Source organism: Pyrgilauda ruficollis, unplaced genomic scaffold, assembly GCF_017590135.1.
Source record: "Pyrgilauda ruficollis isolate IOZ18807 unplaced genomic scaffold, ASM1759013v1 scaffold38, whole genome shotgun sequence".
NCBI lineage: Eukaryota > Metazoa > Chordata > Aves > Passeriformes > Passeridae > Pyrgilauda > Pyrgilauda ruficollis.
This window is the reverse complement of record NW_024525267.1, coordinates 1052110-1064502: the sequence shown is the minus strand read 5'-3', so window position 1 is coordinate 1064502 and position 12393 is coordinate 1052110. Positions and strand designations below refer to the sequence as shown.

The window sequence follows — 12393 nt, the reverse complement described above, 5'->3', positions numbered from 1 at the left end:
TCAATTTCAGTCTCATTACCTTAACTGTCAAACTAAATCATGGTTGAAAATCTCGATGTTAGGCTGTGCTGTGTTATCAAACTCTGCTCTTTCTCTTTGAGACCATTGACAGATGATAATCTTACTTTTAAATTATTTCTTGTCTATTCACTTGATAGTGTTCCTCTCATCATCCTGACTTTCTGCCCATAACATGTCAAGGAGGTTCTTGGCGGGGTTTACTTCATTCTTTTGGGGTTTGGGTTTTGTTTAAAATTCGGATAAAAAATCTCAGTGGTGCAATATTATTCAAGTATGTAAATAATCCTTAAGTTAAAAATACCCCCAAAACAAGCAAATGTGTTATTTGCAGTACTGAAAGTATTTCTGTATTTTTCCCTTCTGCTCACTTTATCCCTCAAGTCTCATTTCTCAGTTATATATTTCCTGTTTTGTATTGCTGGAAAAGCAATGCTGGAGGACTTTGGAGAGGCAGTGAGCAGCAGTTTACATAAATGCTTCTGAATGAGAAGGGCTGTAGTCATAGGTGTGGATGCAGAGGCAGAGCACAGCAGACAGTGCTGGAAACCCTTGACCTGTGTGTGTGTGCATGAGGTCAAACATGCCATTATCACAGGAGCAGTGTCATTGCATGTACCTGCCCCATGCTGGATTACAGACAGTAACCCTTGACGCTCAGTCTGATCCTGTTCATCCTCCAGTCTGTATAATATGCTGATTTTTACATGCATTGTTACTGTATAACTGTGAGGAGCTGAACTTGGGGCTTTAAACTCTGCTGTGCCAGTATTTTCTCCTTAGCGTAATATTCCCATGGTTTGTGTAGCCTGCTTTTAACCATGTTGCTGTTTTTGCTCTGTGAAATGTTTCTCAAGTAGCATTTCCAAGTGCATCACAGGCAATCTTTTTTGGAGGGGGAGGGATCAAATAAAAAATTGTCCAAAGAGGTAGTTAGAAGAAAAAATCAAAAGACTAGCAGTGATGGTATGCCCCAGGCCTGGAATAGTTTAAGAACTTGTATAGTATAACATATGTGAGAGGGAACTATGACGGATCTTACAGAGGAGGATAGCAGCTAGGTTTATGTGGTAGTACTGTATGAAAAAGCTGTTTATACAATGAATGTGCACATGGTTCTGAGTGTATTTCCCATATCCAACCCTCAAGAAAGACTTGAAGACAACTTGAGCAATGTAGAGTTAACTAATAGTTAACTTTTCAGAGAGAGAGCAAGGAAAATGCAAACGCTAATAACAGCTATAAAGAGGGATGAATAAGACTGTATTTGGGCAGTGTCTTAAAAATGCATTGTGAAGCTTTGTTACAAGGAGCCACCGGAGCATATGTGAATTGGTCTTTTCCATACCTTTGAAGCTGCAGTTTTTATGGGCTTTTTTTGTGTTGCTTACATTCCATGCTTCTCTCTAATAAGATATTGAGCAAGCATCTTTAAATATTTGTGGCTGTTCACACCTTTTCCTTCTAGTAATCTAACATTTTATTGTCATACCTGTTACAGATTTTCTTTTTTGCTCTTTTGTGCTGTGTAGTTGTTTGTTAATTTAACAATATTGAAGTTTAATATGTTTGTGATTTTTAGATTTTATATTTTCTGAATATTTCTGATGAGCCTGTTCTGGGATATAGTCCTCCAGCTACAATTACAACTTTTCATGTACATCTGTGGAGTTGTGCTCTTGATTACAGGTAAGTAAAATGGAAGTGTCACTTGACTCTGCAGCTGTATACTTAGTCTTCAAGAATGTTCAAGTTTCCATACTATAAATAATAGTTATTTAGGTACTTTGGAAAAAATTCTTAACAGTGATCCCTTAACTAGGAGGAATTTAAAGTAGGGTATGACTTGCTTAGGTCTGGGAAGATGGAATTAGGTAATCTATAAGGCTTTGAGTGAACTTCCAAATAGGTACAGAGCACTAATTTGTTTTTCCAATTTGTTTTTAGGCCCTTGTTTTTGCCAGTCAGATCTCTACTTACTGTTGAAACTTTCAGCATTTCCAGCAGTGTTGCAGTAGATAAATCCTCTTCTACTCTCAGGTATGATTTAAATTATTATGAATCATGCAAGCTCCTGTAAAACTGGTAATGCCTGTCTGCTTTTTTGACCTCAGAAGCTTTCATGTTGTATAAATGATCACACTGGTTTCTATCTTTTGAAATAGACTTTGCTCGCATGTAATCCTTCTGTTTTATTAGGTTAAATAATTTTATTTATACTTTTTAGTTGGATTGCTTCCTTTAACAACAAGCAATTCTGCATTTTTAATAAGATTGCAATGTCCTGAAATGAAGTTACATCTATTTTATGAATTAGTAAGACCTTAAGATTTCTTATAATTTGCTACTTGGCAACAGTGTTTTAACTAATTGAATATTTAATGACTAATGAAAATATCTGTAACTTCTAATAATTCTCTTGCAACTTCATTTGACTGTTTTACCTGTTCTGTTGTGAAATATCTACTGAGTTGATTATTTTTATTGATAAAACCTTTTAAGTGATCTTTGAAACAAATGTTCTATTAACTTTATTTAGAGAAAAAAGACAAAAATAGAAATAAATGTTAAGGATTAAGGCATTATTTCTTATTCTAGGAAGGATCAAATATATAAATTTAAATGTAAAAAATATATAATTAGCAATAGGAAAAATATCTTAAGAGTGGTTAATTGTCAATAGATTTGAAAATTATGAAAGGTTAAAGTGAAGAGTTTGAATTTAAGATATGCTTGGTATATTTGTGTTTTAAAGTATTTTTTATATACTGATTTCTTCTGACTTAATAATTGTGCAGCATTTTTGTAAGCATTTTTATTTCATCTTGGTTTTGTTTCTTAGGATAATTTTAGATGAAGCTGCTTTGCATTTGTCTGACAAGTGCAACACTGTCATGGTGAACCTCCATAGAGGTAAGGATGGTTTAGATGTGACTAATCAATTGCAGAGCCTAAAGGAACAAAATTCAAGCATATTCAGCATATATAAAAGTTATTGAAGAAGAGTACTGAGGAGATAAGAAGCAGCAAGTAGTGTATGAGAGAATAGTGCAATATTGATAAAAATCTGAGTGCTCTGGCTTGGATTTGTGAATCCAGAAGTATGTCAGAGAAAAACATCTTGCAATTCCTCTAGTATCTTGTTGCAGTTTAGTAATGGGTATTTGAGAAGGCATATTTTTAAAAATCTGGAGTTTCACAGAAAGAAATTTTCTTGGAAAAGAGATCCCATGAGATACATATTTTAAATAGTTGAAGTTGAAAGGTGCTATATGGTACAGAGTTGTTGGTTCTGAAAAGAATCATACCGGCTGGGTTGCTCTCATTGAAATAGTAAGACCCTTTAAGGACTGAGGAACTTGAATCAATGCTTACTAAATGAGCTGGAGAAATAATGAAACCTTGTGCCCACAAATGTGTATTTAGCTTAGGTGAGAGATCTCTAGTAGGGGGCACAGTAAAGCTATGCCTGTTTTGTTTAAGCAACAAAAGAGGACAAATAAGTTATTCATGGCACTGAGAGATTAGTACAGTATGAACACGTGTTCTCTCTCACTTAGCTAAAAATTGATAGAATGTTTAGTCATTCAGCTTCTGTGTGCCTTGGTTTCTCTAACTCACACAGATGGGATAGAGGTAAATATCTTGAAAGATTACACTGCACACAGATGGTGGTAGTGGGAGTGATACATGGAACTGAAAAGGTTGAAGTTCTTAATTTGAGTAGCTGAAACTTGAACTCTGAAAGTAATCCTTGTAAAAGAAGGAAATGCAGAGATATAAAAGGCTTTGATTACTTTACAGCTCATGCTGGTTTTAATGGGTTTATAACTGTAGGTATATGGGGTCTTGTTATTTTCTTAGTAGTTTTTTTGATTATCATATTTCAGATTATGTTCGTGTTATGGATATGGGACTGCTGGAGCTAACCATTACAGCAGTAAAATCTGATTCTGAGGGAGAAAGAGTAAGTATCTAATTACAAACAAAACAAAATGTAAAATCTTCATGAGCAATTGTGATTTGAAAATTATTGTACTTAAAATAAAAGCAGGTTTTTCATTTTACTTGTATTTTTTCACTCATTTTCTGACTAGTTAAGTAAAATAATCTAAAACCAGCTGTGTATATGCCATTTTTATGAAACTTCGGGATAATTTCAACTTTATTCTTGTTTTTTCGTTATTGCTATCTAGACTAAACCACGTTTTGAGCTGCACTGTTCCAGTGATGTAATCCATATTCGTACCTGCTCTGATTCATGTGCTGCACTAATGAATCTCATACAATATATTGCAAGTTATGGTGATTTACATCCACCTGCTAAGACAGAGGTTAAACGTGGAGTTAGCAAGCCAAAAATGAAGGTACAGAATGGCAAAATGATAGCAACTTAATTTTCTGCTTGTTGGTAATATATTTTAATTTTAAGCCCCATTCTATTTACAAATAATGAGCTTTTCTGCAAAGAAATTAACAAAATGTATCTAATTTAAAATATATTTCAGAGTTAAAATAGTATTTTTTTTCCTGCTTTGGTCACTAAATATTTCAAAACATTACACTGTTTACCTCTTGTAGTTTATTCTTATCTAAAGAAGAAAATTCCAGGACATACATGAGCTGTCCAGGTATTCTGGTCTAAATACCCTGAACCATAATATTCTAACCTACTTTATGAATCATCCAGCTTGATGTTTCAGATCACTTGACTATATAACAAGTTAAGGTGTTTTTTCTCACAGTTTAAGAGCTGTGAAGCAAGCTGTTCTAGCAAAATCTTTTTTGACAGTTGTTGTTTTTGAGATGTAACTATGTATAGTTCCTCTCTTACAGGTAGAGACCTTTAGCCAGCCATCTTCGCACGGAGCAGGCCTTGCTGAATCTGAGCAGCAGATTTTACGGGATTTGATGAGTGATGCCATGGAAGAAATTGAGATTCAACAGACTGCTTCTGCCATCAAGCAAGAGTCTAATGGTGAGAATCCCCTGAAAGCATAACCCTACACATAAAGTATAGCTTTTCTGGAAAGAAAGTGGGATTGAAAATTTTGTATATGTGGAGATGCTGCAATAAAAATGGGAGCAGGTACTTAGCATGTCTGAAGTCTTCAAACTATGGAACAGATTCCTGCTTTTAATAATAGTAATGCAGACATACTTTGAGATTCTAGTAAAAAACACATTACTGAGTTACTGAAAGTAGCAGGGAAGAAATCTGTCTCTGAGACTCTGTCAAGACACCAAATTCTGTTGGAGTATAAGTTAGTATAAAGGAATAAAGACCTCTCTTCTGTATGTGAGAGAGGTCCAGGACGAAAGTACAGTTCCAAGTCACAGGAAGAACTTTTTAGCTATAAAGAATTTTTTCAATTAGCAGATAGAACAAGATAGTTGATTTTATCACATGATTATGGCTTCTGTATCATGGCTAGAGTGTAATTCAAGTCTAAATTTGATAAGGATTTTGTACTGCAAGTAGATTTCTCTTCAATTACTATTTCCATGTTGTCTGGTCTTCTTTTCTGTGGTGGAGGGTGAGCAGTCACTGTGGTACTGAAAGGTTTTGATGCTGTGGTCTTCTAATAAGAAACTTGAGAATTGTATATTATTTATAGTACGAATTGATTCGAGATATAATAAGCTAATTTCCTTGATACAATTGAAGTAACAAACATGAGTTTACTTAATTTTCATATTTTGCGAGGATTTTGCCACTGAAACATGTTTTTTCTCCACCCTCCTTCAACTCCCAGGAGTTTTAGATGACAAATCTCAAACTCAGGAACCATCTTGCTCAGACCTCTTCCTGTTTCCAGATGAAAGTGGAAATGTCTCACAAGAGTCAAGTCCCACTTACCCTTCATTTACTCATCACCTGCTAAGTGAGGCCATGGGAGATGTTCCAGCAGAAAGTGATGATTTCTGCATACTTTTTGCTCCTAAAGTTGCTGTTGCTGTAAGATCCTTTGAAAATTACTAAAAAAAAAAAAAAATCCATATATAAACTGAATTAGAGAAAAGCTTAGGTAAAGCCTGGGCAAATAAGATATCATAGATTTCTGAGATTGCTTAGTGATGCTTTTCTGTTTGGAAGGAATTCATGCATTGTTGCTGTTAGGAATGAGTGCAAGTATTTTCAAATAAATATGATTTTTCTGTTTCTCAGCACTATGTAATTGTTCTCTCATCTGAGTGTTACATTAAACATTGGCAGTTTTCCTACATTGTAGTCATGTTTAATCATTGTGATATCGCCTTAAAATAATGGCACAGTTAGGAAGAAAATGTGTTAAGCAAAAACCAGCATTTATCAAAACAGCACCTTTGCATGTCTTCTAATCTTTTGTTCATTTCTCTCTTAATCTAAGCTCTCTCTGTTTCTAAGGACCTCAGATTCTTGCCAAACCTCAGAGAAAAACTTGTGTGTCACTTTACACTGATGTCTGTCCTCTGCATGTTGTGTCCAGTATTCTTCTTAGTAGACAGAATTAGTTCTTGGGTCTCTGATTAGAAGCTGCATTTTTCCAGTTATAGTTGAGCTTGTTTGTTTTCAGAAGTGCTCATAGGGTGACCTGGGCTCTTCTGTGGTTTTCTGCTTGCTTTCAACTAGTACTTAGTTTTGTTTATAGTTTGGGTGGGGAAGGTTTTTGTTTTGGTTTGGGTTTTTTATTGCTGTTTTTAACTACTTTGCAGGTTTTACTTTTTTCATATGCTTTTGTCTGTACTTTATAAGAAACATTTCTAAACTGATCACGTGTTGTATAAGCTTTAGAAGACAATACAGAAAAGTTTTGTTTTTCATAGGAAGGAATTAGACATCTCAATAAAGAAAGCAGATCTCACCTTCTCAATGGTATATTTTTTTTTTTAATTAGGAAAAAGAGGAAGAGCCAGTTATAAAAATAATGGTTGATGATGCAATTATCATAAAGGAAAATCATTTCAGTCAACCTATAAAAAAAACGGATACAAGCAAAGCTCCACTTCATTTCCCTGTTCCTCTGGTACGCTATGTTGTAAAGGAAATATCTCTTATTTGGCATCTTTATGGTGGAAGGGATTTTGGGACTGCACCACCAACTTCTCCAGCTAAAAGTTTCATGTAAGTGTTTGAGCTAATTATGTGGATTAGAACATTTAGAAATACTTTATTTTCTTTTGATTTGGAGTAATCTTATTGTTCAATCTCAAGTCTCCCTTGCTTGCTTCTTGGCTCCATTCTCACAAGGAGTCAATCATAGAATGGTTTGGGTTGGAAGGAATCTTAAAAATCATTTAGATTCTCACTCAGTTCAACTCCACATGTCAGAGTGTATTTTTCCTGTGTCTTAACTTGGACAAGAGGGGTTTGATTTTGCTGATTTTTGGGGGGGAGTGGAGGGATGGGTTTTACTTTAGGCAATATTGGTAGTCAAATTTTCCTAAAGAGATCAGGACTTAAGAAGCAGAAGTGTCAGATTTACAGGATGCCATGTTAGCTAGAGAATAAAATTGTTACAGCCAAAACTAAGGAAATGTTTTACGAATGTTAATTTGGTGGGATACATGCACCTGGCATTCTGCTTAGATGTGTATTACTTGAACAAAAAGAAATTACTTGGTTAACAGTAACATCATTTCAATGGGTTTTTTGAATATAATTAAAATAGTAAGAAGTTACATCTGGTGCATTTAGTTTTAGATTAGCAGTGAGATACACTTTTGCAGATTAAAGTTATTTTTCCTTTTAATTTCCCCAGAAGTCCCCATAGTTCTCCTTCTCATACACCAACAAGACATGGACGGAATACAGCATGTGGAGGAAGAGGAAGAAACCCAGACTTCCTAATGGAAATACAGTTAAGCAAGGTGAGTAACAGAAACAGCTTCAGCCATGTCTCTGTGTGGATATCTTTACATGTTATACTCCTTTGATAACACTTTTCCATTAGAGTTCAGTACTATTTCTTTCAACAGTATCTACATCTAAGCAATCACTTTGACAGTGATGAATGCAGAATTTGTTCAACAAAAACTGTTAGTATTAGCATAGTATTTTCTTGCTATGCTTGCTATGAATAAGCTTGTTTCTAAAGATGGAGGATATCCATCCCAATATTCTTAAAAGTTGTTTATTATAACTGAGTTTCGCAACTGCTGTTCTGCTTCACAATATTCTTAAAAGTTGTTGTTTATTATAACTGAGTTTCGCAACTGCTGTTCTGCTTCCCTCTCTTTAGTTCCATTCTGAATAGGTACCCCTGTTATGAAATTAAGTGTTCTAAGATTAGGAACCCCTGTATGAAGAATTAGGGTACCCCTGTTACCCCTGTTAGAATAGGTACCCCTGTTATGAAATTAAGTGTTCTAAGAAAATAAGCAAGACAAAGATCTTTTGAGAATATTCAGTGTGTCAGTTTGATAACTGGATATGAAATAACATCTAGTTATATCAGAGTATTGTTTCTGTGTTTCCCCTAACATATTTAGAACCCTTCAGGCATAAATATCTTAAAATTGTTTTTAGGCTGTGCTTAGCTCTAACATAGGAAAAAGATGCTTTTTTCTGGTGCTGTGAATAATACTGGCAAGGAGTTAAACATATTTCATGTTAAATGGATCAATAAGAGAATCCCTTTAAAAGATGTTTTCAAATGTTACCATAAACATGAAAGGCACTACGTAAAAATAAAGGCCTTTTTATAGTCTTATGTGCATTTCTGAAACTTAAAATTCATCTCATTAACACCTCAAGCTTGCCAGAAATACGTGATACTTAGGGTAGCCTATTCCAGAAAAAACATGACATTGCAATAAACAAGAGGAAAAACGAAAGCATTTAATATTCCACCTGGAAAACTTCATATGTAGAATGATAGCCATCTCTCAATTTGCAGACATTTAATGGGAGCTGGTTTAGCACTGAAGCAGTATAAAGGCTTTTTTCCCCTGCTTGGACTCCTAACTTGGTACGTTAAAGAAGTGCAGGAGAGTAAAAGGTGTCACAACCGGCGTTGCCTTGGAGCTCAGCGCGGGGCCGGCAGGGGCCGCTGCTGCCCTCGCCGTGCGCGCCCAGCCGCGTTCCGCGGCCGGCCCGGATTGCGGCGGGATGTGGGGAGCAGGGAATGGTTTGTAGATCACCACAGCTGGAAATGAGAGCTACATCAAGGGATGGCCAAACGAAGATTACTCCATATAAGTCTAATTCAGCATTTTTCTTCAATTCTAAGTTAAGCGAGTAAGAAAAAGGAAACAAGACCTCAAGAAGCCGCTTGAGAAGTCAGGTGGTAGGGAAGAAACATTTTTTTCTTAAGTATTAGAGGGTGCAAGATTCAAGAACTGCAAGATTGTCTGGTACAGGCTTCACCATGAAGTAAGAAAGATGTTTGATTTTCTCAAATCTCAGGATTTGAGAAAAAAGCTGAGTCAATGTTTAAAAAAGTGAAATTCATTCCTTATGTCAGTAAGATTTCCTTATCAAAGAGTCAGTATTCTTTGTTTTGGTTTGAATTTGCATGCTAAAATACGAACATTTACGTGGCTAGAAATTGCAAGTTATCTATTGCTAGATATGTAAAAACCTGAATAGTGTTCAGAAATCTGAATAGTATTTCTGTAAATTTAAAATAGTAGACAGCTTTAAAAGTTCTTATATGTGGTATACTTCCCTGATTTTTATTTTTTTAAAGAACTATTCTGTTGTTTTTTTTTTTTTCAATGAAGCTGATTAGGCTGGTTTTCTTTCCTTTTTAAAAGGTGAAATTCCAGCATGAGGTGTATCCTCCAGGTGGTGCAGAAGGTGATTCCTGTCTGTTGGAGCAGCCAGTGTCACGACAAGTTTTTATTGTTCAAGACCTGGAGATCAGAGATCGCTTAGCTACATCACAAATGAATAAATTTCTCTATCTCTACTGCAGTAAGGAGATGCCCAGGAAAGCACATTCAAACATGGTATAGCTATGAAATGTTAATTTCTTCCATTTACAGTGGTAGTATTATCATTTTGGGGGCTATGTGCACTTCTTAATCTTGCAGAAGCAGAAACATGAGCTCGTGCAACATTGAAGTAATATAATTTGTTGACAGTTATTTGCTTGACTCTTTGTGGATATTGAGACTAATTCAAGAGGCAGTTTGAATGTCAGGATGCCAGGTATTATTGGGTTTGAGATGTTTAGTCAAAAACAGATGTGCAGGACTACTGTGGTAGCTTTCACAATTTCACATGCAGATTTGTATTTTTATGGTATACAGTAGTCTTATTGGTTCTATAAAAGATTTAGTAATTTTTTAGGGGGTTTCTTTTAACTTCATTTTTTTATAACATTCAGAGGAAGTTTTTATTCACTATTTTAATTGCTAAGTGAAATTGTACTAGTACAGAGATTTATCAGTAAATGTTTTTCCTAGCTGGTGTTCTGAGATTTAATAATTGTGAATGTTAGTGCTTTTATTTCTCTTGTTGGTTTTTTTTCAGTTAACAGTTAAAGCTTTACATGTCCGTCCAGAGTCTGGCAGATCCCCACAGGAATGTTGTTTACGTGTTTCACTAATGCCACTTCGCCTCAATATTGACCAGGTTGGTTGTGCCAGTGGGAAAAATAAAATAATTTTTTCTTTATTGAATGATACCTGGGGTTTCTTTTAACCAGATACTTTTGGCCATCATATATGTTTTACATTTTCTTGGTGTGATACCATTTTATTTAATCTTTGGATCTCTGTTGTTTCATTTATATCCATGCTAGAACTTGCCTTCTGCTCCAGCCATTACAAAGACAATATGTTTTATTTAAAAACTAAGGATATCTTTAGGCAAAAGTATTTTCTCAGTAAGTTTTCCTCCTGGAACTTCTGATAATCTCAAAGCATTTGGAATCACAGCTTTTTAAAATAACTGCTTATTCTTGAATGATCTGGTTTTGTTTGTTCATGAAGTGACTTCATTGTTTTTAACTGAATAAGATTAATCATTAATCAAAGTGGTTCACAGCGTGTTGGTCAAGGGCACTTGACACTCGAGAAATTCTTCTATAACCTGAAGGCAGTGGCAGGAAGAGCAGAAATTGTTTTACTTTCTTTAGCAGGGCTTTGTGCAAGGTATTTTTCACATATTCAAGGAACATTGGGGATTTTCTAAAGTAAGATCTCTATATGTTTGTGCTGGCAAATGTGAAGTGCAGTTATTACTCTTTGTTGAGGCATTTCTTCCTTTGTCATCTTCAGAGAGCTACGTGAGGTTTGGGTTTTTTAGGAGCATAATTAGGATTTCCATACCTTTTTTCTTTCAACACACATTAGAGACCAGGTTTTCATTTCACTCTTAGCAAAACTGAGCTCTGTCTAGTGTGCAATAATTTAATCTAGGAAAAAATGGCCTGGAAATACTGCCACCTAGGGAGGAAATACGTTCTTTTTTGGTTACTTTTTAAGTCTTTTATATTTTGTACCATGAACAAAATTCACCTTTACAGCTTCTTTGAAATTAACCACAGCTTTTTTGGAAGCACAGGGCTGCATGCAGTCATTAGAAATACTTGTTATTACTGCTTAAGCTGTCATTCTTACCAGCTGGAAGTAAAAATGGAGAAGAGAGTCCAGTTGCCATCAGTGATAGGATGAATAAGGCACCAGTGTGATGCATCTGTCTGAAAAGAAAGCTGGGATATAATAGATTTATGATATTATTAAGGCATGAATACCATAGCTATTAATGACTTTTAATGGAGCAGTGATGAGCCCTGATTCGTAATGATTGGATTAACTTTGACAGTACTAGAGAAGAATATAAACATATATTTAAGTACCTTCTCCTGCAAATCATAGAAAAGTTTATAGCCATTAAAACACCTGGGTTCTGGAACAGTCTCCAAAATGAGAGTGGAAATGATGAAAATAACCCTGAATTTTTAAGACCGGGCTAGATAGATCATGAAATCCTGTTCTACAGAGCAGGGGGCAGTGGCTAAGAGGGTCTTCCTCATTTCTGTCCTAGATTTCTATGTGGTTTGTGCATATGTTAAAGGATCAAAAAGGAAAAAAAAAAATGTTTCATATCTGCATAGAAATAGATGTGGAATAGTAGATAGTGTTTTTAGACAATTAGGTCTTTGTATTTTTTTTTTTTAACCTGATTGCATCTTACTTTTTGCCATTAGGATGCCTTGTTTTTCCTGAAGGACTTTTTCACTAGCCTTTCTACAGAAGTAGAACTCTTAGTTACTCCAGATCCTGAAGGTATATTTCTAAAAAAAAAAAAATAAACCTAATGTAAAAGTGCTGCTTCTTTGTTATTTAATTTGTGTACATGTTTATAAATTCACATGTGAAGCTTGTGTGTATAAAAACTTGTGTTGGGGTTTGAGCACTAACATTAATGACTGATTTTTTTAA

At 35.1% G+C, this 12393-nt stretch overlaps 1 protein-coding gene across 1 annotated transcript in view; it reads left to right on the top strand.

The window, feature by feature from the left end:
• The window catches only part of ATG2B (autophagy related 2B), a 45754-nt gene that overhangs the window by 23011 nt on the left and 10350 nt on the right, over positions 1-12393 (top strand). The window contains exons 24-35 of the mRNA XM_041476393.1: positions 1601-1707; positions 1966-2058; positions 2861-2931; positions 3909-3985; positions 4215-4385; positions 4855-4996; positions 5775-5977; positions 6897-7123; positions 7761-7869; positions 9757-9951; positions 10478-10579; positions 12159-12237. Coding sequence (XP_041332327.1) covers positions 1601-1707; positions 1966-2058; positions 2861-2931; positions 3909-3985; positions 4215-4385; positions 4855-4996; positions 5775-5977; positions 6897-7123; positions 7761-7869; positions 9757-9951; positions 10478-10579; positions 12159-12237 — 1576 coding nt within the window. The remainder of the gene's footprint in view (positions 1-1600; positions 1708-1965; positions 2059-2860; positions 2932-3908; positions 3986-4214; positions 4386-4854; positions 4997-5774; positions 5978-6896; positions 7124-7760; positions 7870-9756; positions 9952-10477; positions 10580-12158; positions 12238-12393) is intronic.